The following is a 25,974-nucleotide window of genomic DNA, read 5'->3' as shown; positions in this document are numbered from 1 at the left end:
CACATAGATGGATACGCAGAGCTCCAATTGATCCTGTTTCTCTAGAGAGCCCTGCCTAATACACCCATCCATCCACTCTTGACCGGTTCCTCCCACTTACTCTCTGTCACAAGGTCTCATTTCTTTCCTTCATGGCGCTTATCACTACCTACAATTATAGTTTTGTTTACTTGTTTGTTTTATATTCTACCCATAAGATTATTGAGGCCCAAGCGAGCTGGGGCCCCACCTTCCTTCTGGAAGGTGTACCCACAATTCCTGGACCAGGGCACTTAGCAAGCACTCAGTAATTCTTTGTGGAGGCAAAGATGCAAGAGAGCAATGAGGAAGAAACATAAGGAATATATTATGGAAAACAGTGGAAAGATACTTCCCCAAATATCCCAGGAGCTTCTCACCAGCCCCTCGTCTAAGCGTCAGTCCCCAGCAAGGTCCGACGCTGCCGATACCCATCATCTTGCATCAACCTGCTGGGTGCATGGCATTGTTTCCTACTGTCTCTGAACCAAAGTGCTGCAGTCCACATCCTGGAAAACACTGCCTGTCACAGCCTATGCTCCAAAGAATGTCACACACACCCTAAGGCCACTGATGGAGGTTCTACAGAAGCCAAGTCCCAGGTTTGTTTTGTTTTTTTTTTTAACATTTTATTGGTCCAATATAACCTGCTTTTTGGAATCCTGGCCTCCGGGAAAGTTTATCACAAGTTCTGGAGATGACAAGTCTGGAACGGTGCCAGCACAGAGAATGAACAAGCGTTATTCAGTTGAGGCGGGACTCAAGGCTGAAGGAGGTGGCGAGTCAAGATGGAAACAACTGCTGTGCTTCAGAGGGAAGAGTGACTCTCGGCAGAGGCCATCACAATTGTACAGAAACGACTGTTCTTCCTTTACCAGTTGCCACCTCTTAGGATAAGGATCAGGGTTTGAGTTCTGTCAACAAATGTTTTTCTGACCTGCTCACCAAAATATAACAACAGACACCCTTTGGCCAGGTCTTAGCTTTTTCCTCGGTGCCACTGTAGCCAGATGTGGGGCTGTTCTCTGCGTAACACCCTAAGGCGGCCGAAGCCCATTCCAGAAGGGGCAGAAGTCCCACTCCCGTGGAGACGGACCTGAACTCCAATCCCCACTGTCTAGGCTGCTGCCTCTCAGGAGGAAGGAGAAGCTGCCTGGTTCTGCGGTCCAGGTCAGAGAAATGGACGGCACAAAGTCACCTTTGCAGGTGAGAGCTGCCAGTCTTCACATCCCCTGTGCTGTTTTCAGCTGTCACCTCTGAAACCTGACTCGGTCATCTTCTCCCCACACGCACCTCAAGCCGAGAGGCAGGCTCTCCTCGGGGAATCCTTCCTGGGCTCCTTCGCTCTGCGGATTCTAAACTCTGAGATCAGCGGTCTCAGCAGGTGCGCCCCGGGGGCAAGGCTCAGAGCAGGCGCTGCTCTGGTCACTGATGGTCACTTCTTCTCCGTTTTCAGCATTTCCCTCGGAGGAGCGCCACCTGCTGGGGGTCTGGAGAGCGAGGAGGGGGTGCAGGTGGCTCAGTCGTCCTCATCCTCATCTTCGTCCTCAGTGTCTTTGTTGGGGGCGCACCTCTGGAAGCACTGCACCACGGTGGCCAGAAAAAAGCTGGAGATGATGGCGGCGATGGACACAGCCACGCCAGAGAAGATGATGATGAACAGGTCTGTGAGCGAGAGGCTGAACTTGCACTCGCTGAAGCTGGCCTCCGACAGCTCTTGCAGGAATATCCTCCTGTTCTCCATGGGCAGGGAGCATTGGATTTCGTCAAGGCCTGTGAGAAAGGCAGGCAGAACGAGAGAGAGGTTTAGGCTGCAGCCCAGGATTGCCTACAAGTTAGCAAGGTGAGTGCTTACCAGGTGCAAAGCAGGCGCGTGCCCCCAAACACAAAAGGGGGAAAAAGTTGACTTGAATGCAATTTAAACGTTTTCAAAAAGCCTCAGGGGAATCACATGGAAGAAACCAGAATGTGCTGGTCTCCCTTACTTTAAGGTGTGGCACTCTTGATTTTGAATCACTCAAGGTGGTGATGGAAGGGAGCATAATCTTTTTAGAGTTTAGAAGCTCTGTAGACCGTAATCCAGATCTGGTAATACCCAGCGGCCTCGGGGCAGAGGGCAGGGCAAGGCTGTGGGATGCGGAGGGGTGGTGCCAACCAATGGCAGTACCCTCCAGTGTGTAAGGCAGCTTCCCAAGAAGAACGCCAGCCTCCTTTCCACTGCCACCCAGGAGAAACTGAACAGAGGATCAGTGTAGCGCTGTAGAAACTCCACTCACTACCCTAGAAGGGTTTTCCCTTGGCAGGAGTGGGGAAAATAAATATGTAGTTATGATGCTTGCATGAGCTCCTCTGTGCTTCAGAATCACCTGAAGACTATACCGAAATCCAGATTCCCAGGCTCCGCCCCCTGGAGAATCCAATTCAGCAGGCTGCACTGCGACCCCAGCCTCTGCATTTTTAAAATCCAGGTGATTCTGATGCCGCTGGTCCACGAGGCACACGTGAGAAACATTATCTTCTAGTTGGTGAGAGAGACTGAGGGGTTTGAGAGAGAGTTCCTGGGACACCCACCCCGCTACAACCAGAAGAGCCCTTGTAAACTCTGTTTTATATATTGGGGTTCCCTTTAAGATCTCACTTGAAAAGTGTTTGGCTAATTTAAAAAGAAGTTTCAAATCCACAGTTCAAAGCAAATGTTACATCTGGGTATGTGCTGAGACAGTGCTTCATAGCAACAGCAATAAATGCAATCTAGAGCTTACCATGGGCCAGGCGCTGTTCTAAGCACTTCACACATCATAAATAGTTTAATCCTCACAACTCTGTGAGATAAGTCCTGCCATCATCCCCATTTTACAGATGAGGAAACAGGCTCAGAGAGGAAAAGAAACTTGTCCAAAGTGGCACAGCTAGTAAGTGGCCTAGCTTGGACTCTAACTCAAACCATTGCCTCCAGGGACCTGGCCTGCAGCCACTGTGCCTCCAAAAGGAACAGAAAGCAGGTGTGGGGCTGGAGAGGAAAGCCAGGAAGAGAGGGGCTGGGGCACAGGAAGCCAACACTGTCTTCTCATGGCTGCCACCAAGAGGAGTGGTGGTGACAGCAGTTGTCGGTCACCTGGGGGTGAGGGACATGTTCCTAGTGTAATGGATTCATGGCATTTTAGAGATACCGCTGTATGACTGCTCCTCTATCAGTTAGCGGTTCCCCTCGGGGTACCCCATCTACCATCAAGTGAAATGGTAGGGCAGCTACAAGAACTGCAGGCTGGTGAATTTTACCCCTTCTACTTACTCGTAGGAGCCTAAAGCTGAGGCTTGCCTGGGACAAAGGACCATCTGTAGATAGGGTGTCGACTAAGGTCTAAAGGATGAGATGGAAGCAGTTATGGAAGAACAGTCCAGGTAGAGAAGAAGGAAGCTGGCAAAGAACTCGGAGTTCGGGGAACCGTGCAGCTGGGGCATCAGAGTGAGTTCATTCAGCATGAGCTGGGGCGGGAGAGATGGGCATGTGCTGAGATGAAGCCCCTGAGAACCGGAGTCTTCAAATAAATACTATGAAGAAAGGCCCACCTCCACCCCCAATCCTGTTATGGACTAGATTGTATCTCCCCCCACCCCAAATTCATATGTTGAAGCCCTAACCTCCAATGTGACTATATTTGGACACAGGGTCTCTAGGGAGGTAATTAAGGTTAAATGGGGTCATAAGGGTGGGGCCCTGATCAATAGGATTGGTGTCTTTATAAGAAGAGGAAGAGATAACAGAGAGCTCTCTCTTTCTCTCTGTGTGTGCACAGAGGAACGGCCATGTGAAGAAACAGCGAGAAGGTGGCCATCTGCAAGCCAGGAAAACAGGCCTCAGCAGAAACCAAGCCTGCACACGCCTTGGTCTTGGACTTCTAGCCTCTGGAACTGTGATAAAATAAATTTCTGTTGTTTAAGCCACCCAATCTGTGGTATTTTGTTATGGCAACCCTAGTAGACTAAAAACAATCCTCACTGGACAAGAACAAAAGATACAGACTTGTGTTAGTATTAAGCTCTAAAGACTGTTCGTTATCAAGCATAATCTGCACATCCTGATGGATATACAATATGAACTACATACAAAGTCAAGTTACTGTCATAGTTTCACGAACTTCGAATATAAGAAAATGCATGATATTAAAATGCATAAAAAGGTCAGACCTGTCTTTGTTCTGGAAGAGGAGAGAAAAATAAAGTAATAGTACCTAATATTCATATTGCACTTACTACATGCAAACACTGTTCTAAGTTCTATATTAACTCTTAATTCTCACAACTATTATTACACCCATTTTATGAATGAGAAAACTGAAGCACAGAGAATTTACACACCTTGCCTTCAGCAACACAGCTTCACAGGGATGTGAAGACACCGTTTTGACATTAAGCTCACCTGCCTGCAATTTCTGTGTATCTTTGGCATCCTTTCAGTTCTCAGGAAACCTTCAATTATTCTCTTTTTCAGTGCTTCCTGGTTTCAGAAAGCTGCCTTCAACCCATATCTAGCATAATCTGAAAGTCAGAATGATTCCTCACACCTCAATAATTAGCTGGTTTCTGTTCTGCAAAGAGCAGCCCTGCTAATTGCACAGCAATCCTGCCACCACCCTTTGGGTCTTTATTGTGTATCTTCCCTTCTAGCTCAGAAACAGAAGGTGGAGGAAGAATGACTGAGCTTCCTCCTTCCTTCTGTCCTGACCCATCTTTTATGCAGTCTATAGCCAACCCACTGATGCTCTTCTCCCCATGGGAACTGTTGCTCAGCAACCATACTCACGTTCCCTCCTCTCCCTGAATGGATGCCTACCTTAGATATCCAAGGAATTAGCTGGACCAAAGCTCTGCAGGTTTCTCCAGTTTACACTTGACTACGTTTTTGACTATTTCTTTTCTTAAGCCAAGCTTTTGTTTACTTCTGAGCATTTTAAATGCATTTGAACAGAACAGGAGAGCTTTATGAAGAGTTATTGTGGGGTTCCCTTGCAGACATTATTTTTTTCAATGGAAAAGCAGGAAAATCAATTGACCTGCCTCTTCTTAACATCCACCCCACCCCTCCCCACCAGCCAAAGATGTTACAAAAATAAAAAAGATGGACACCATTGGACCACATGAAGCTCAGCCAGTTTCTAAAACGAAGATAATATTTGCCATTTTCAAACCCGTAACAGGTCATTATTAAAGAGAGAAAAGGTCTAGAAGTCATTTTTTCAATGAGCTGTATTAACTGGCAAACACCCCAACAAAACAACACGAGCCCACAGAGCCTGCCATTTAATTCCAACCTTTGCTGGCCACGACTCCTCAAGTCGATTCTGATTTCTACGGTGTTCTTTGTGCCTTGAGATTACGCCTGGCATTTTTACAAAGCGACACTTTTACAAACTGTCATATCACATTTCTCTGTGGCTAGAGGAAGCAGGCTTGCTTGAAAAACCCCCCACACAAGCCCACCAGGAGTGGGAGGCTCTGGACCCACGCTCAATGGAGCCATCACAAGATACACTGACTTAATGGGTTTCCGTAGCTCACAAAGGGCAGAGAAAAGAGAGTCAGCAGGACCCAGCAGAGGCGGGCAGGGCACCACTGCCGCCCGCTGTAAGGACACAGTCAAGGCCAACTGCAGAACTCAGGAGTTGGAGTAATCTGACTTTGGGGTGCCCTCTTCTCTCCTGCCGGAGCTACTCTAGACCAGGGTTTCTCAACCTCCGCGCTACCAACATTCGGGCCTGGATAATTCTTTGAGGTAGGAGGCTGTCCTATATACTGCAGGATGTTTATCATTATCCCTGTCCTCTACCCACGAGATGCCAGTAGCATCCCCACCCAGTGTGACAATCAATAATGTCTCCAGACAGTGCCACATGTCCCCAGGAGGAGGTCGGGGAAGGAGACAGAATCCCCTGGTTGAGAACCGCTGCTTTAGACTGAAATGCTCAGCTAAGTAGGTAAGCTTCTAAGGCAGGGCTGCTCTTGGCTACTAGGCAGACATTTAGTTGTTAAATGGCTTTTTAATTCATGCATTAAACAAAATGGGTAAAGCTTAATGTTAGATACCAAAAAAAGAAAAGAAAAGAAAGGAGAGAGAGAAAGAAGGCAGGAAGGGGGGGAGGGAGGGAGGGAGGGAAAGAGGGAGGAGAAAAAGAGGAAGACGCAGTCCTGGCCTCAAGGAACTTAGGTCTAATAGGGGCAGCAGGACACAAGCATAAATAGTGATATTTTAGGAGAAAGAGTGAGAAGTCGCCCAAGAGGTCCAGTGAAAGCTGGAGAGAAGTTGCGAGGAGAGTGCGGGGTAGGGGTCTCTGGGGGGGAGGCCCGGAGGGACAGAGGGAGGATGGCTGGTCATGAGCCGTGGAGGGGAGGAGGGGAGTCCATGTGATGTCCCTACTTGATTTGGAATGTTCTCCCTCCTTTTCTTTTCTTTTCTTTTCTTTTTTCTTTTTTTTTTTTTTTGAGGTACGCGGGCCTCTCACTGTTGTGGCCTCTACCGTTGCAGAGCACAGGCTCCGGACGCGCAGGCTCAGCGGCCATGGCTCACATGCCCAGCCGCTCCGCGGCATGTGGGATCTTCCCGGACCGGGGCACGAACCCGCGTCCCCTGCATCAGCAGGCGGACTCTCAACCACTGCGCCACCAGGGAAGCCCCTCCCTCCTTTTCTGAGTCCACCTCCTCAGCTGTCTGAGTTAAGAATAGTAAACAAGAACCAGTATTTATGGGGCACTTCATGTGTGCCAGGCCCTGCTCTTAGGGCTTTATACACATTAGCTCACTGAATCCTCAGGCCAACCCAAAGAGGAGCCTCTAGTCATCCCCACTTTACAGGTGTTCAAAGTGAGACACAGAGGAGTCAAGTGACTTGCCCAAGGCCACACCGCCAGGAAACAGACAGAGCCTAGACTGACACCAGCCACTATGCGGTCCCACCCACTTTCCCAGGCAGGGAGACCTAAGGCTGCACCAGCCCCTCCCAGGGCCTCAGAACAAGTTCCCTCCTCCAGGCAGCGTCTATTTTTTTTTTTTTTTTGTTATGGTGTAGAGCATTCCTTTCTTTCTTTCTTTTTTTTTTTTTAACATCTTTATTGGAGTATAATTGCTTTACAATGGTGTGTTAGTTTCTGCTTTATAACAAAGTGAATCAGCTATACATATACATATATTCCCATATCTCCTCCCCCTTGCGTCTCCCTCACACCCTCCCTATCCCACCCCTCTAGGTGGTCACAAAGCTCTGAGCTGATCGCCCTGTGCTATCTGGCTGCTTCCCAATAGCTGTCTATTTTACATTTGGTAGTGTATGTATGTCCATGCCACTCTCTCACTTCGTCCCAGCTTACCCTTCCCCCTCGCGTGTCCTCAAGTCCACTCTCTAGTAGGTCTACGTCTTTATTCCTGTCCTGCTCCTAGGTTCTTCATGACCTTTTTTTTTTTTTTTTAGATTCCATATATATGTGTTAGCATATGGTATTTGTTTTTCTCTTTCTGACTTACTTCACTCTGTATGACAGACTCTAGGTCCATCCACCTCACTACAAATAACTCAATTTCGTTTCTTTTTATGGCTGAGTAATATTCCACTGTATATATGTGCCACATCTTCTTTATCCATTCATCTGTCGATGGACACTTAGGTTGCTTCCATGTCCCAGCTATTGTAAATAGAGCTGCAATGAACATCGTGCATGACTCTTTTTGAATTATGGTTTTCTCAGGGTATATGCCCAGTAGTGGGATTGCTGGGTCATATGGTAGTTCTATTTTTAGTTTTTTAAGGAACCTCCATACTGTTCTCCATAGTGGCTGTATCAGTTTACATTCCCACCAACAGTGCAAGGGGTTCCCTTTTCTCCACACCCTCTCCAGCATTTATCGTTTGTAGATTTTTTCATGATGGCCACTCTGATGGGTGTGAGGTGATACCTCACTGTAGTTTTGACTTGCATTTCTCTAATGATTAGGGATATTGAGCAACCTTTCATGTGTTTGTAGGCAATCTGTATATCTTCTTTGGAGAAATGCCTATTTAGGTCTTCTGCCCATTTTTGGATTGGGTTGTTTGTTTTTTTGATATTGAGCTGCATGAGCTGCTTATAAGTTTTGGAGATTAATCCTTTGTCAGTTGCTTCATTTGCAAATATTTTCTCCCATTCTGAGGGTTGTCTTTTCGTCTTGTTTATGGTTTCCTTGGCTGTGCAAAAGCTTTTAAGTTTCATTAGGTCCCATTTGTTTATTTTTGTTTTTATTTCCATTTCTTTATGAGGTGGGTCAAAAAGGATCTTGGTGTGATTTATGTCATAGAGTGTTCTGCCTATGTTCTCCTCTAAGAGTTTTATAGTGTCTGGCCTTATATTTAGGTCTTTAATCCATTTGGAGTTTATTTTTGTGTATGATGTTAGGGAGCATTCTATTTTCATTCTTTTACATGTAGCTGTCCAATTTTCCCAGCACCACTTATTGAAGAGGCTGTCTTTTCTCCATTGTATATTCATGCCTCCTTTATCAAAATAAGGTGACCATATGTGCATGGGTTTACCTCTGAGCTTTCTATCCTATTCCATTGATCTATATTTCTGTTTTTGTGCCAGTACCATACTGTCTCGATTACTGTAGCTTTGTAGTATATTCTGAAGTCCAGGAGCCTGATTCCTCCAGCTCCGTTTTTCTTTCTCAAGATTTCTTTGGCTATTTGGGATCTTTTGTGTTTCCATACAAATTGTGCAATTTTTTGTTCTAGTTCTGTGAAAAATGCCATTGGTAGTTTGATAGGGATTGCACTGAATCTGTAGATTGCTTTGGGTAGTATAGTCATTTTCACAATGTTGATTCTTCCAATCCAAGAACATGGTATATCTCTCCATCTGTTTGTATCATTTTTAATTTCTTTCATCAGTGTCTTATACTTTTCTGTATACAGATTTTTGTCTCCTTAGGTAGGTTTATTCCTAGGTATTTTATTCTTTTTGTTGCAATCGTCTTTTAAAGAGATGTTCTGGAACTCTCCAGCAACCCTCCTGGTCCCCAGGCCCTGACCTGGAAAGGTCAAGGTGCTGGCATAGCCTCTCCCTGGTCAGGGGAAGTGCTCTGTGGGTACTGTGAAGTGCAGATGTGGAGGGAAACCATCCTGTGAGTGTTCGAACAGACCCCCGGGGGGGCCCTGGCTCTACCTCTTGATATCCTATGATCCTGGCCCAGGCCCTGTCTCCCCAAGCACTGCCTTGTGATGATGCTCTGAGCATGTAATGAGGGGATATCTGAAAAGCTCTTACCAGGGTGCCTGGCCACCATTCAAGCTTGAAAAAGCCACTGTTAGTATCATTCAGATTTTCAAGGTTTCAAATTGTGAGCAGGCCTGACTCCCGGTATCTGATGAGGGTGGCTTTGTTAGTCAGGGTTCTCCAAAGAAACAGAACCAATAGGATGAGTATACACGGAGATACTTATTATAAGGAATTGGCTCATGGAACTATGGAGCTGACAAGTCCCAAGATCTGCAGTCGGGAAGCTGGAGACCCAGGAAAGCTGGTGGTTTAGTTACAGTACGAATGCCCACTGGCTCAGGACCCAGGGAGGGCCAGTGTTACCGTTCTATCCGAAGGCAAGAAGGAACTGATGTCCCAGCCCTAGGCAGTCATGCAGGAGGGGTTCCCCCTACTCGAAGGAGGGTCAGCCTTTTTGCTGTAATCAGGCCTTTAACTGATTGGATGAGGTCCACCCACATTAGGAAGGGTCATCTGCTTTACTCAGTCTACTGATTCAAGTGTTAATTTCATCCCCAAACACCCTCACAGACACACCCAGAATAATGTCTGACCAAACATCAGGGCACCCACGACCCAGTCAAGTTGACACATAAAATCGGCCATCACAGTGCTCTCTACACTTCCAGCAGCAGCAGGAGAGATGCTTCTCTAATTACATGAGAATGAGGCAGAAATTTAAATGAAACTCTCCTTTCCTCTACTTGCTCAAGACATCTGAGATAGGGAGGTGGAACTCGTTAAGGATCCTTAATGCCAGAAAGATCTGCATGTCCAGAGTCATCCTGACTACAGAGCCGGTGGAGCCTCCTTCTCTGCTCTTCCTCTGTCTCCTCCCTCCTCCTCCTCCCTTTCCTTTCCTTCTCTGTCTTATTCTTTGTATTTTTAAAATTTTGGTAAAATATGCATAACATAGCGGTTATCATTTTAACTATTTTTAAGTGTATAAATTCATTGGCATTAAGTACATATACCACGATGTACGACCATCACCACTATTTATTTCCAAAACTTTGTCATCCCCCAAACTCTGTACCCATTAAACCGTAACTCCCCTTGCCTCATTCCCAGCCCCTGGCAACCACTCCCTACTTTCTGTCTCCATGAATTGCCTACTCATATAAGTGGAATCATACAATATTTGTCATTTTGTGCCTGGCTTATTTCACCTAGCATAATGTCTGCGAGGTCCAGCCATGTTATAGCATGTATCAGAAGTTCCTTCTTTTTTTTTTTTTTGCGGTAGGCGGGTCTCTCACTGTTGCGGCCTCTCCCGTTGCGGAGCACAGGCTCCAGACGCGCAGGCTCAGTGGCCATGGCTCACGGGCCCAGCCGCTCCGCGGCATGTGGGATCTTCCCGGACCGGGGCATGAACCCATGTCCCCTGCATCGGCAGGCAGACTCTCAACCACTGCGCCACCAGGGAAGCCCCAGAAGTTCCTTCTTTTTTAAGGCTGAATAATATTCCATTGTATGGCGACACCACATTTTGTTTATCCATTCATTACTGATGGGCACTTGGGTTGTCTCCACCTTTTGGCTATTGTAAATAATGTTGCTATAAACCTTGGCATACAATAGACTTGTTGAAGTCTCTGCTTTCAATTCTTTTAGGTACATAACTGAGAAGTGGAATTGAGGGATCAGATTGTAATTCTACATTTAATTTTTTGATGAATGACCATAGTGATTTCCGCTATGGCTACACAGTTTATACTCCCATAAACAGTGCACAAGAGGGGCCTTCCTTGATAGTGCAGTGGATGAGACTCTGCACTCCCAATGCAGGGGGCCCGGGTTCGATCCCTGGTCAGGGAACTAGATGCCACAACTAAGAGTTTGCATGTCACAACTAAGGAGCCTGTGTGCCGCAACTAAGGAGCTGGCGAGCTGCATCTAAGGAGCCCACGAGCTGCAGTTAAGGAGCCCACCTGCCGCAACTAAGGAGCCCATGTGCTGCAACTAAGGAGCTGGTGAGCATCTACTAAGGAGCCCTGGAGCCACAACTAAGGAGCCCACCTGCTGCAACTAAGGAGCTCATGTGCTGCAACTAAAGATCTGGTGAGCCGCAACTAAGGAGCCCTGGAGCTGCAACTAGGGAGCCCGTCTGCCACAACTAAGACCCGGCACAACCAAATAAAAATAAATAAATATTAAAAAAAACAAAAACAGTGCACAAGGGTTCCAATTTCTCTATATCCTTGCCCACACGTGTTATTTTACATTTTAAAAAATGGCCATCCTAATGGAAGTGAAGTAGTATTCATTTTCCTGGTGGTTTTGATTTGCATTTCTCTACTGACTAGTGATATCCAGCATCCTTTTATGTGTTTATTGGCCTGCTCCTTCTTTTTAAATGAAGGCCATAGTCTCCTAAACAGCCTGCATGGGGCATTTCATCAAGGATTAGCAGCCATGTTGCAAAAGGTTGGTCCCAGGTAAGTCAAACCTGGGTAGAAAACAGGGCTGAGAAACCCTGGGGCGGGGACCCAGAGGCACACTGGGCAGATTTCTGAAAAGGAAGACTAGGCATATCTCTCAATCCAGTATCATTCACCTACTACTTCCTGCGCCTTCATCCACGCCCTAAACTGGGAAGAATGTGTGTGTGCAGGGGGTGGGTAGTATTTACTGAGCACCTGTTATGTTCTGATGCAGTGCACACCCCTTAACACACGTCATTTATAGTTGACCTCCAACTGGGAGGTGAGTGGCATTATCCTCAATCCATAGCTGAGGAAGCGGGTCTCAGAAATCTTTGGCAATTCACGTACTGTTAAATAGGGAAGCCCAAATTCAAACTATTCTCTCACTTTGTTTTACTCCAAAGCCTGTGTTTTTCCCGTCACTCTATGTCGTCTGTAACGCTGAAGAAAGTGACATCCTCAGCCTCAGGAAGTTTATAATCTGACAGAGGAGCCCAAACTAAAGTACATCAAGCAATGGGGAAGGAAGACAATATATGGTTGAGACTCGACTTTGGGCTTTACAGATTCAGAGAATGAAGAGCCAGGGTGTGTGGAAGGTCTGGTAATACTCATCCGTATTTATGGAATGAACACATACCTTTGAGTTCAGGGGATTCCTGGGGAGGAATGAGAAAGGCATTGCAGGCAAGAGGCCCGGATGGAATCTGGAAGTGTGGGTGAGAATGACATTAGAGGCGCCCTCCTGGGCTAGGATAGCGACCCTCAAATACAATATCTTCCCAAATGGCTGCCACAGGCTGATGTCCAGTGGCTGCGTGTGGAGTCGATGGAGCGCGTCATGGCCAGGATCTGAGAATCTGGATTAAGAGATTAAAGGATGGCAACGCTGAGCCAGGCTCAGATTGCAAAAGATTTTTTTTTTTTTTGTCAAAGCAACAATAGTGGTCTTTTATCTTAAGAATCTAAAAAAACATTCAAATCAGCAGATAAGGCAATGTTGTCACATGGAGACCACTGTCAGGCTGCCCTAATGCGACAGGACACATGCTGTGAGCCTGCTCACTCATTCATGTCACCTGCTGGCCCCTGTGCAGGCATGTGCGTTTGTACCCCCCTGGGGCAGTGGGTTTCTGCCTGTCCTGCATCCCAGAGGCAGCCAGGGACTGCAAGGCATGGGCATAAGTTTAGGGTAAGACCACCCGCCTGTGACTAAGATCTCTCAGAAGCCTAGAGTCTACAGCTATGATCCTCCGGCTTTTGACTTTTACATAATGGTACAAAATTTTTTTAAAATAAGAAATAGGGCTTCCCTGGTGGCGCAGTGGTTGAGAGTCCACCTGCCGATGCAGGAGACACAGGTTCGTGCCTGGGTCCGGGAAGATCCCACATGCCACAGAGCAGCTGGGCCCGTGAGCCACGGCCACTGAGCCTGCGCGTCCGGAGCCTGTGCTCCGCAGCGGGAGAGGCCACAACAGTGAGAGGCCCACGTACCGCAAAAAATAATAAATAAATAAATAAATAAAAATAAGAAATAGAGGAGACTGACACAGGGCTGCAGCTGATAATTCTTCTCAGGACATTAAACACACACATGCCATCATCATCTTATAAAAGAGAGAACATTGGTACACCATTAAAGTTAAGAAAGGGAGGATAACAGCAAATCAGTTAATACACTGGCCTTAAAAAACACTCACCACAGTGCCCTCATTGCTCTCATTTTGCCTGGAAAAAAGTGACCACTGATAAAAGGCCACATTTGGGAAGCATTGTCATATTCCGTACTCTCTATCCCACCTGGAACAAGAGCCCGGGGACCACTTCCTTATTCTTCAAGACCAGAGGTACACCTGCAAACTACAGCTCCAGGCCCAAATTGCCCTTCCTTCCCTCTCCCACATGTATTTGTAAATAAAGTCTTACTGGAACAAAGCTAGACCCCCTGGTTTACACATTAGCTAAGGCTGCTTTCGAGCTACAATGGCAAGTTTGAGTAGTTGCAAGAGATTCTATGGCTCACGAGGCCTAAAATATTTACTATCCAGCCCTTAATAGAAAGTTTGCCAACTCCTGTTCAAAACTCAACCCAGGAAACACCTCCTCTGGGAAGCCTGCCCTGAATGCTTCCTGTGTTCCCCCTTCCCCTGAATCAGACCCCTCCCTTCCTGGCCCCCCACACCTCCTCCACAAAAGTCAACTCTTCCACGGGGCGGCCTGTGTCTCTCACGTCTGCAGACACAGCTGCCAGCTCAGGGCCTGGCACACAGCACACGAACATCAGGAAAACTGGGAAAATCTAAAACAACTCAGAAATATCTGGGTGAGAAGGATCCTCGTGCATGGTTCCCAGCCGGGGTCCTGCAGGTGGGCTGGGGTTCTGTAAGCAAGGACTAGTTGTCAAAAGGCCAATCAGTCACTTGTTTGTGAGAAGGCCTCAGGGGCTATTTACTCGAACATGCAATTTGGTAGACAAAATCTTTCAAACTCAGGGTCTGGAAACATTAATACAATAGGTTCTTTACTGGCAAAAATGCTGGGAGCTATCAACTTTTGTGATTTCTCTGTCTTCTTCAGTGAAGTGCATCCGAGATGCGGAGACCTCTTCCTATTTATTACACGTGATTTCTGAAATAATACTAGTAATAGCTGGTGGGTTCAATAGATAACTCAGTTCCCGCCCTGAGTTTGGAACTGAATGATTGAGAGACACAGGACTCAGGGGAAATAGGTGAGAACATCAGTTTTGTTACTGATAAAACTGCAGGAGTCTATGCTGTCTTCCTGTGTCTACCCTACTGGCTGCCCCAATTCTCCCTTCAGCAGCCAGAATGAGACTTTTACAGAAAAACTTATATCCCATCATTCTCCTGCTCAACACCTCCCACCACCACCGCCACTAAGGCTCCTCATGTTTCCCAAAGTGAAATCCACGATCCCTACCACTGTTCCCGCAAACCCCTCACTCCACCTTGCTTGCCATTCCTCAGACACCCCATGCACAGGCCTACCTCAGGGCCTTTGCACCTGTTCCCTCTGCCTGGCTCACTCCACTTCCTTAAGGTCTCTGTTCAGATGTCACTTTATCAGCGATGATGTCACTTTATCAGAGATGCTCTCCCCAGCCCCACGATCACTCCCCATCCCCTGTACCTGGCTTTATTTTTCTCTATGGGACCACCTGACATGGTATATGTGTATCTATCTGTTTATTTCCTGCTTCCCTGCCCCTCTCCACTCAATTGTCAGCTCTGGGAGGTCGGGCTTTTGGTTTTGTTCCCTGCTGTATTCCCAGTACCTAGAACTTTCAAAAGTATTTTTGAATGATGTATGAATAAAGACAGGATTGGAGAGTGGGGCTTAGCTGCGCGGCCACAGAGGGGTTCCTAGACTACCTCCCCAAACAGACAGTCCATCCCACCTAATGGCTGATGGTGCTGGACAAGCACAGGTCCCTCTCTTGCAGGACAGAAGTCCTTTACCCTAAATTCATCGCCATGTACCTTGCAGCTCACTAGGAGGAAGAAGAAGCTGTATGTATTTCTCCCATGCTTTTCCCTCTTGGGAGGTGGAAACATTCACTGCTCTTTGGACACAGATGGATTAGAACAAAGTAACTCTGCAAACAGTGAGGGCAAATCAGCTATAACCCCCTGCAGCCTTACCACATGCTGGATAGTCTTCTAAGCATTGCACTGTCTACACTCCTCTAATCCATAAAACAAGCTCTGTGGCTAGTACTATAGTGACCCCGGTCAGCAGACAAAGAAGCTGAATGCTACTTCTGTTACCTGCTTCCGGTTCTCCAGCTGAGAAATGATGGAGCCAGGATTTGGAGTCAGGTGGTCTGACTCCAGAGCCTACGCTGTTAGCCATTACCCTCCCCTATTGTCTTAAAAATGCTTGCACAAGTTATTGTGGGGATACTGAGACCCAGTGAGTCACAGACTTAAGCCAAACCTGCACAGGAAACTTGTAAACCCAGTTTGGAACCCACGTCACCTCCAGTGGTGGCCCAAGCCCAGAGTACTCTGCGGGGAGAGGTCATTCTAAAGGGTCTGGGTGTTGTCGTATTTCCTAGGACTGCGGTCACAAATTATCACAAACCAGGTGGCTTGAGACAAATTCGTTCTCTTGTAGTTGCTGAGGCTGGAAGTCCAAAATTAAAGTGCCCGAGGGCCAGGCTCCCTCTGAGGGCTCGAGGGGAGAATCCTTCCTGGCCTCTTCCAGCTCCTGGTGGCTCGTGGCATTCCTTGGCTTGTGGGAGCATCACTCCGATCTCTGCCTCTGTCGTCATGTGGCTTTCTGCTCTGTATCTCTTTCACATCTCTCTCTTTCTCTTACAAGGACACCTGTCATTGGATTTAGGGCCCATCCTAAATCCAGGATGATCTCACCTCGAGATCCTTAACTCAGTTATATGGACAGACTCTTTTTCCAAATAAGGTCACCTTCATAGGTTCCAGGCATTAGGGCTTGGACATATCCCTTTGAAGGATGCAATTCAACCCAGTCCAGGTGTCTTACGTGTAACAGTCATTTGTCATCCTTCAGCTTCTCACCTCCATCTCTCCTCATTTGGAGTCTGCTCCCAGATTTCATGTTGGGCAATCACCTCTCACCCCATGGGTACGTCTTAGTGAGACTTTCTTCAAATGCATGGCCCCTCACCAGAGTCTCTCTGTCCCAATACACTGAAACTTGAGTGGACTGACCAAAAAGTATGGCCAGGGCCCGTTCAATCCAGCAGCCCCACCCTGGAGAACTCCTCAACTGGTTTTTCCTTTCCAGACTCCCAGGGCTGCCTCATTCTTTTCTGAGCCTGCTTCCCCAGCTTTCTCTTCAGTCCTGTGAATTACCTGACATACCTGCAATGAGTCCTTTTCTTGCTTACATTAACCAGAGTTGGCTTCTGTTGTTTACAGTCAAGAGGCCCAATTAACCAATGGATTATATGAAAACAGAGTCAGGTAAGCCCCTGTTCCACAGTCACAAATCATCTCACTCTGCCCTGCTGTCCCACAAAACCACGTGTTTGGCGGTTCCAGGCTCTGGAGGAAGTGCAATTGATTCTGTGCAACCCATCTCCCCTCCTAGGGAGACAACTCAGGGAATAGGCACGACTGATGGGAAGCTGAGTTCCTACCTTCTGTCTTGTTAGGGGTCTTCCTCCAACACAGATTGACCTTCCACTAAAACAAAGTGGGCTCTGGCTCGTTTGGGTCCAGGCGGAATGTGGTTCACTGCTCCTTTGCTTCAGAAGCACCTCCTTCTTTCCACCAGGCACACTCCGAAGAGATGGGCCATTCCTCGTGCAGGGTGGCTTGGCTCCCTGCCTGCTGCCGCCCTTCCTGGTCCTCTGCCCTTGACTGATGACATCTCCCCAGCAGCTGACACCTGAACCGGAGAGCGTGAATTGCTGCCACTCTCCCGAAATAGATGGTGACACAGCAGAAGGCAGAGTAAGATTTATCTCTCGCCCATGCCAGCAAACAGGCCTGCAGCCAGGCGTTTCTCCTGATCTGGCCTCTCGGGAACTGCCACTAAGTGCTTTTTGTCATTAAAAATATATTTTTGCTTTCCTAATTCCACTTATTATGCAAAGCCTCTGTATACACTGAAACAATAGAAGTAATCAAAAAGAAGCGGGATAAAAGAACTCACAAATACATGTTTAACACACTGGCTTACACCTTGCTAGATTTTTTTCTTCTGTGTGTGCACGTACTCCCCAGAGTAGAAATACACTCCGCCACTCTGGTGGATAACCGTTCTGGGAACATCTTTCATTCCACCAATATAATTATCAAACATCATTTGTAATGGCTACAGCGTACTTTACTGTGCAGATGAGCCATGATTTACTTGCCCAATCACTGAATGTTTCCAGTTTTTTTCTTACTAGAAGCAAAGCTGCTATGAGTACCACGTACACATTTTAAATTATTTCCCCAAGACACATTCTGCCAAGTTGGAGGTTGTGTGAGAGTCCCCAAACTCAGGCCCACAATGGATTTTGTCACTTTTTCATCTTTGCCAACCTGATAAGCCATAAAAGTGCACACTGGTGATTGAATTTGCATTTCTCTGATTACCAGGAGAGCTGACCATTGTATGGTGTGCTCACCACCCACTTGGAGTTGTTTTTCTGTAAAGTGCCTGCCCAAGACCTGTGCTAAGAGCTTCGCAAGGCTTACCAAGGTACGAGAAGGCCCTGATGAGAAGAAACGCTGGCGAGAGAGTCAGGCTGATCCCCTCCACCCAGCTCACTGCTGGCGCTACAGCTCCCAGGGAAGGGGGTTCCCTGTCCCACACCCGGGAGGAAGGACATTGTCCAGGACCACTGCTGTCGGTCCCATTGGCCTTGGCCAGAGTTCTCCACTGCCTCTTCCACTCTCCTCTTCTGCTCATTGGAGTAAGAGGGCTCGGCCTGGGCTGGTGAAACATCCAGCCAGGCCCTCCCTGCCAGCCTTCCAGAACCCAAACCCAAAGGACCAGGAAAAAGCAGCAGCCTTGGGTCTTCTACATACACAGCCAGACTTTCAGCCTCCTGACGTCACAGCGTCATACAGGGTTAGACTTGACGGTGCCCCTCCCCAACCTCTCTCCTTTACTTTACAGATGAGAGGCCCAGAGAAGTTAGGCAGCTTGTCTAAGGTCACATGGAGTCTGGACAGAACCCAGGTCTCCTGACTCCCCGTTTAGCACTCTTTTGAGGTTCTTAGCTCAGGTTCTTAGCTCACTACAAGCACCTGGAGTTGCATGTGCTGTGGCCCCTGCTGCAGCCACTGCGTGTTACACGGGAAGACTGCACGAGGGGGCGTCGCAGATGGCAGGCAGGGCTTGCTCATGCTTCTGGGGAGCACGATGCTGGGGAGCACCAGCTCTCATGTTTCACAGTGCTGACCTTTGCTCCCTACCACCACCTTCATTAAGTATCACCACATAGGGGAAAATTCCCACTTCTCACCGTATCAGCCGGCAGACACTTCATCTGATTAAGTAATCAGCTGATTTCTACTAGAGGAAGACGCAGCTGCAGTTTTGGGTCAAGGGCTCCTGCTTGGTTCTGGCTCCGCAGAGCATGTCCTGTAGAAGGGGCAGCACGGAAGAGTGGATCCTGCACCAGGGTTGAGACTTGTGTCTGCTGTCCTCCACTCCAGCCTGACTCCCACCCCGAACCTCAGGACACTGACATTAGTCACACACACAAGCATGGAAAACTGACTGACTCACAATGCGGTTTGCCCAGACTGTCCTCCCCCGGTAAGAAATGAGCAGAGATGATCCTGACAGCTTACACTTTTATTCTCTGGGAAGCTGGCAAGCATTTCCACTATCACCACCACTGCCATCAACTTGACCACCACCATTGCTATATCCACCATCTCTGCCGTGATGCCCACCTTGGCCAAGTCCACCATTTCCAAAATGATGCCCACTCCCCCATGTCCTCCACCTCCACCCTGAGGACCACCTCCCCACGTCCACCTTCTCTACCTCACCCATGTCCACCACGTCCACCCTGATGCCCACCTCCCCACATCCGCCATCTCCACCCTGATGTCCACCTCCCCATGTCCATCTTCTCTACCTCCCCATGTCCGCCATCTCCACCCTGATGCCCACCTCCAGTATTTCTACCACCATCACCACCAGGGCTGCCACCTCCATCATCCATTACAGACATTTGTTACAAGTTGGGCTCTGGGCTGAGGATACCAACCTGTGTCTAGTTATTATAACTGATGAACTGGTTAGAACCTTCCGGCAAGGCCAGCATGAGGAAGTCTAAGACTGGCCTCTTGAGCCTGGTACCTCCCACTGCTCATGGGGATTGATGCTCTATACTGCTCAGAGTCCCCCACTGGGCCTCCCTCCTTAGACCTGCCCCGCTGAGCACCCAGTGTCCCAAGTTAATCTCTGTCAGTGGACTCACTGGCCAGCTGGAAGAAGCGGTCCCGGGGGTGAGGAGGGGTGTGTGTGTTAAGCAGGCCCGCTCAGATTTCACTGTGGAGATGACGTTCTATGGGGAAGTCATATTTACTGAAACTCATCATTTGCCAGGAACTATGATAAGTACTTCACCATTACCGTGTCATTTAATCCTCTTTCTCCACAGCCCTTTTGAAGAGTGGTTCTCATCTGGGGGTGATTTTGCCCCTCAGTGGGCATTTGACGATGTCTGGAGATATCTTTGGTTCTCACACTAGGTGGGGTGCTACTGGCATCTACTGGGTAGAAGAAGGGATGTTACTAACCACCCAATGGTGCCAGGGTGACCCCCAAGGCGAAGAATTAGCCAGCCCATACTGCCCATGATGCCGAGGCTGGGATGCCTGCTTTGGAGTATTTTTTTTGTAGCCCCATTTTTCTAATTTAAATTTTGTAGTAAAATTTGTCATCTTAACCATTTTTAAGCGTGCAGTTCTGTGGCATAAAGTACATTCACGTTGTTGTGCCACTATCACCACCGTCCATCTCTAGAGCTCTTTTCATTCTGCAAAACTAAATCCCTGTTCCATTAAACACTAACCCTCCATTCTTCCATCCTCCCAGACGCTGGCAACCACAGTTCTGTGTCTATGAAATTTGCCTCTTCCAATGTGCCTCAGATAAGTGGGATCATACAGTATTTGTCCTCTTATGACTGGCCTCTTTCACTTAGCATCATGTTCTCAGGTTCATCCATGTTGTAGTGTGTGTCAGAATTTCCCTCCTTTTAAGGCTAAACAATATTCTGTTGTATGCATGGACCACATTTTGGACATCATTCATCCATCCATGGACACTTGTGTTGCTCTCACCTTTTGGCTATTGTGAATAGTGCTGCTACGAACACGGGTGCAAATGCGGGGTAGGTTTTAGATGCAGAGACCGGGGCTCTAAGAAGCCGTGTGACTCACCCGAAGTCATACAAGTCGTCTGGGAGGGTCTGGACTTAAGGGCAGGCCTGGCTGTCATCACAGCCCATCCTCTCTCCACGACACCACGGTGTCCTCAGTCTTGGTCAGGCTCACTCACATATGGGTCATGGGTTGAACTTCACTTACCTGCCTCTCTCTGGAGTGACCTGGTGGCTGCCCCATCTGTGCTGCTCATGACGACCACTCCAGGACGTCTTCCCACGGGTGCTGGTACTTCCCTCTCAACCCATAAAGCTCTCTCTATGCCCCGGATGGCTCCGAAACAATTTACCAACACAGAAATTCTGATTTTTCTGGGAAGTCAGGAACCAGGCTGGTTTTTTTTTTTTTTTTTTAGATTTACGCTTCCTCTGGCAGCGGGGACCAGGGGGAGCCCCAGGATCCCGGTGGCGGACACCTTCACCCTGCAGTTTTCAGCGGGTCCTGCCACTGTGGCAACTGCTGTCACTGGGGCCAGAGTTGTGGGCTGTTGGGAAGTGACTTCAGGGTACGGCGTTTGTGGGGGGTTCGTTAGAAACAACGTGTGCAGGTGGAGAGGATGCATCGTTATCTGACCCTCTCCTTTCACAGGTGGAGAAACCGCCCTGGGGAAGTGAAGTTACTTCCCCGTGGTGACAGAAAAATGCCCCCCAAATGACCACGTCCTAATTCCTGGAATCTGAGAAAATGTTACATTTGAAGATATGATTAAGTTCAGGGTATGGACTGTCCAGGTGGCTCCAATGTAGTCACAAGGGTCCTTATAAGAGGGAGGAAGGTCAGAGTCAGAGAGGAGGTGTAAGGACGGAAACAGAGATCACAATAATTCGGGGCCATTCGCGGAGCCCAACAGCTGGTGGTCCCTCCTCATAGAGTGTCACAATCAGTGTCTTTGTAGTTCGTAACCATGGGTCCATCTTCAGAGGCCAAAACAAGTTGCTCACATTCAGTGACAGCTCCTCAGACATCAGGAGACAGGGGCTATGTCCTTCCACGTCTGTCCTTAGTTAAACATCCATTTTCCTATGTCAATATGGTCTTATTCTCCAAATACAGAGAGTCTCTGGCAATTTCCAACAGACAGGAAGCCCAGGTAACTGCTTACAAGCTGCAGTTTGGTGAGGCCTGGAGGCTCCGACCTTCCCTCCAGGCCTCCCCGCATCTGAAATTCTACGCAGACTGTGCCTCCACAGTGAGCAGCGGTCCCTTCCTTCTGCCTTTACTGTATTTATTCCTGGTTAGCCCTCAAGTCACTACCACTTTGCTGAGAGTTAGTTGACCAAACTGTTTTCTCTAAGCAAGGGGGGTGGTTCTGGAGGCCACCTCGTCTCTGCCCTTCTCCCCTTTGCCTTGTGTTAGCATCCATCACTGAGTCATTCATTCAGTCAACAAATACATATTGAGCACCTAATATAGGCCAGCTCTGGGGTAAAAACAGTGAAAAAATCATTTGTGACTACAATTTAGTGAGGGGAACCAGACAGACCACGAGTAAATCAGTAATATGTATTATGCAGCAGATGGTGACAGGTGTTATGGAGAAAGAGAAGCAAAGTGCGGAGGGAAGGAGAGCTGGAAGCGGCGGGTCGCAGGATTCAGTGGGGCTGGGAGGAAAGGCTTGGTGAGAAAATGGTATTTGAGCAAGCGGCTAAAAGGAATGAGGGAGAAAGTCATGTCGACATCAGGAAAGGGTGCACCAGGTGGAGGGAGCAGCAAGTGCAAAGGCCCTGGGGTTGAAATATGCCTGGTGTGTTTGGGGAACAATAAGGGGTCTGGGTGCCTGGATCAGAGTGAATGAAAGGGGAGTCGTAGGAAATTAGACCAGAAAGAAAGGAGGAGGTCAGATCATGGGGGTGGGGGCTGCTTAGAAGCCCCTGGAAGAACCTTGGCTTCTAATCTCAGTGACATGGGAGTTACTGAAGAGTTCTGAGCAGAGGAAGGACGTGACTTGATATCTTTCTGGTAAGCAGGGAGGGGTCATTGTTCCAGATAAAGCTCTCAGAAGAGCAGAAAGTAGGAGCTGAACTTGCTTTCAACAGGTGTTTAGTCTACTCTGGTTTCCACTAATATGTTCGTCAGCTTTGATTTCCTCCAAGTCAAGGTTCTGAGTTGGCGAGACTCACTAAGTTTCGTTCTGCACCTAAAGCAGGAGCTGTGGACCTGAGAGGGTGGGCTTGCGGATAAAGGACCTGGTTCTGTCATGATATTTAAGAAGCCCTGCAATGGTTGGTGACAAAGACCCTGGCTCATCCCTCCCTCTATCACCTCTTGGCTGGTGACCTTGGCCAAGTTACATTAACCTGTCTGTGCCTTGGAGTTCTCACCTGTAAAATGGGGTGCGCCTGGCACTGACCTCTTTGGAAGACACCCATAGAGCTACACTGTCCACTACAGTAGCCACCAGCCACATGTTGAGAACTTGATCACGGCCATTCTGGACTTAGATGTGCTGTGAGTATAAAACACACCCAGGTTTTGAAGACTTTGTACGAAACAAAGAATGGAAAAATATCTCATGAATGAGTTTTCTATTGATAAGTTGAAAGAATAGCATTTTGGAAGCGCTGGATTAAATAAAATACTGAAATTCATTTCACCTACTCGTTTGATTTACTTAAATGTGGCTACTAGCAAATTTAAAATTCTAGACGTGCTTTGAATCCTATTCCTACTGGGTGGAGCCGCCCTAGAGTGCTTAGCTCAGTGCCTGGAACACAGTAGACACGCAATAAATGGAGCCAATGGGAGAAGCCTGCTCAGGGCAGGAAGCAGGGACAGCCCTCAGCCACATAGACAAGCGCCCGATTTGTTCCTTTAGAACCTTATTTTCCCACATGCAAAGGAAGTGAAGCAACTGGTTCTTGACGTCATAAAATCCAAGGGCTGGATGCCATTTTGGAGGCTACCGAATCCATCCCCCTGCCTCTGGCAAGGAGGGTGTTTATCGTTATCCCCTGCAGTATCGTCCCAGGGCTGCCGTAACACAGCACCACAGACTGGGGGCTTTACAACAGAAATGTATTGTCTCATAGTTCTGAAGTCTAGAGGTCTGAGACCGAGGTGTGGGCAGGGCTGCTTCCTGCTGAGCGCTGTGAGAGAGGCTGCTTCCCCTCTCCTAGCATCTGGTGGTTTGTTTGCAATTTTTGGCGTTCCTTGGCTTGTAAAGGCATCACTGAGCTCAACCTTCACCTTCATCTGGTGTTTTTTTCTGCGCCCATCTGTGTTCAAACCTCCTCTTTTTTCTAAGGACACCAGTCATACTGGATTAGGGTGCACCCTAACGATCTCATCCTACTCAATTATATCTGCAATGACCCTTGTATTAATCATGATTTTTACATTCTATATTTTATATAGCTTTGGCATCTTGGGGCCTTGCCACCGGGGATGGACTGTCCCTCCCGGGGTTGGCCAACTCCTAGAGACAGTAAACCCTCACCAGTGAGCACACCCTTGACATGCAAAGCTACCAACCCAAGTCCATACCGCACCCACCTCCTTTTATCAGGTTCTTGCAGTCCGAGACACTATCTCCCTGCCCTAAATCACCACAGGGCCAGGTACACGACAGCTAAGGATCACCCTTTTAGCCAGAGCCTCCTGAAATTATTCAAACTAGCCAACCTTTAACCTGCCTCCTCTGCTTACCCTGCCGTGCCCATTCCTTCCTGCAAAAACCACAATAAAGACTCTCACCTGTTTTTCCTTTCATTCCTTCTGTCTCCTGACCATCCCTAGTGCTTCCCCGTGTGGCCCTGCATGGCTTCCACTTTTCCTATTTCTAGAGATGTGTGAGTAGAAAACTTCATCCTTCAAGACAGTTATTCTGGGGCTTCCCTGGTGGCGCAGTGGTTGAGAATCTGCCTGCCAATGCAGGGGACACGGGTTCCAGCCCTGGTCTGGGAAGATCCCACATGCCGCGGAGCAGCTGGGCCCGTGAGCCACAACTACTGAGCCTGCGTGTCTGGAGCCTGTGCTCCGCAACAAGAGAGGCCGCGATAGTGAGAGGCCCGCGCACCGCGATGAAGAGTGGCCCCCGCTTGCCGCAACTAGAGAAAGCCCTCGCACAGAAACGAAGACCCAACACAGCCAAAAATAAATAAATAAATAAATAAAAAATCTCCCCTAAGCATTAAATTCTTGTGATAAATTAAGCTTATATATATATATAAAAAAGACAATTATTCTGCATGCCCCCAGTTTCTTCTAAAACTCTTTGACATCGGTATTTCCCTGATCTTTCAAATAAACCTCGGGGTAACAGATGAGGGAACCACAGCCCAGACAAGTCAGGTGACCTGCCCAGGTCAAGGAGGTGGCAGCAGGTCCAGGGTGTCCTGACTGTCAGCTCTAAGCTCTCAGCCCCGCAACGGGACCATGAGCATCTTCATTTCTGATGCAGACGATCATTTATGTTGGTTATGTTTTAAAAGGGACATCATCTCGTTGGTGTCTTGTGCAAAAGCAATGGCATTCTTTCTAATAATGTGAGGGGAGGGCCTTTTCTTCACATGACCAGGGAGAAGAGAGGAACATACTTTTGCACCTACTGATTTGAAAGAGAGATACCGGGGTGATGGGGCCTATATGCCAAGGGAACCCACCCAGGAAACCTGTGCTGGGAGCTGGGGGCGAGCGGCTTCCAGACCCTTTCATCCCACGACCCGGAGGAGGCTGGCTGGGGAGGGCACAGACCAAGCCAAAGTCAGAGACAGAAGAGGCCTTCGAGGTCATCTAGCCCCAGGGTCTAAAGCGGGTGGCTGGAGAGAGGAGCGCAGCCACCACCGTGTTCCGGGGGATCCGGCCAGCGCGGTGCCCTAGGTTGTTTCTCATATGCATGTGGTTCCCCTCCTGCCCCTCCCTCTCTGATGACTTCCACCTACAGCCCCCAGGGGCGTCTGGGGTCACCACTCATGATCTAGAGCAACTGAGAAAGAGGACATGACACAGGTCGACTGCTGGCTAACAAGGAAGTGGGGACAGGGACCCCGATTCCTAGCTCTCTGGATCCCGAGTGACCCGCAGCTCTCTCAGGGTCCTGACTCCTGCCCTTGGCATTTATCCCATGACCAGCCCAGAGGATGGAAGAGATGAGGCACCCGGGGGCTCCTTGATGGGCAGCCTCTGAAGCAGAGGGGCCAGGCTGAGAGCCACTGGGAGGATGGGCTGTGAACACACAGATAATGCCCGTCTCCGAGGATTGTACACATCTGGGATTTGACAGGAAAGGCTTAAATCCGGTGGGATTTGTAAGCCTGTTTGCACATTTCTATGAATTGGATAAGGAAGAAAAGAACAGCTTCTACGTGCAGTGCTGGAGGAAGCTGCACTCTGAGCATCTT

The 25,974-nt window shown here is 48.3% G+C and overlaps 1 protein-coding gene across 1 annotated transcript in view; it reads right to left on the bottom strand.

Moving 5' to 3' along the window:
• Positions 1 to 388: 388 nt before the first annotated feature.
• LRRC38 (leucine rich repeat containing 38) overlaps positions 389 to 25,974 on the bottom strand; it is a gene marked incomplete at its 5' end in the record, with an annotated part of 34,958 nt that continues 9,372 nt past the window's right edge. Inside the window, one exon of the mRNA XM_082652297.1 lies at positions 389 to 1,791. Within this exon, the coding sequence (XP_082508423.1) occupies positions 1,538 to 1,791 (254 nt within the window). The 3' untranslated portion in view covers positions 389 to 1,537. The remainder of the gene's footprint in view (positions 1,792 to 25,974) is intronic.

Source organism: Grampus griseus (assembly GCF_964374135.1).
Source record: "Grampus griseus genome assembly, chromosome: 1".
Taxonomy (NCBI): domain Eukaryota; kingdom Metazoa; phylum Chordata; class Mammalia; order Artiodactyla; family Delphinidae; genus Grampus; species Grampus griseus.
This window is presented reverse-complemented; position numbering and strand designations above follow the sequence as displayed.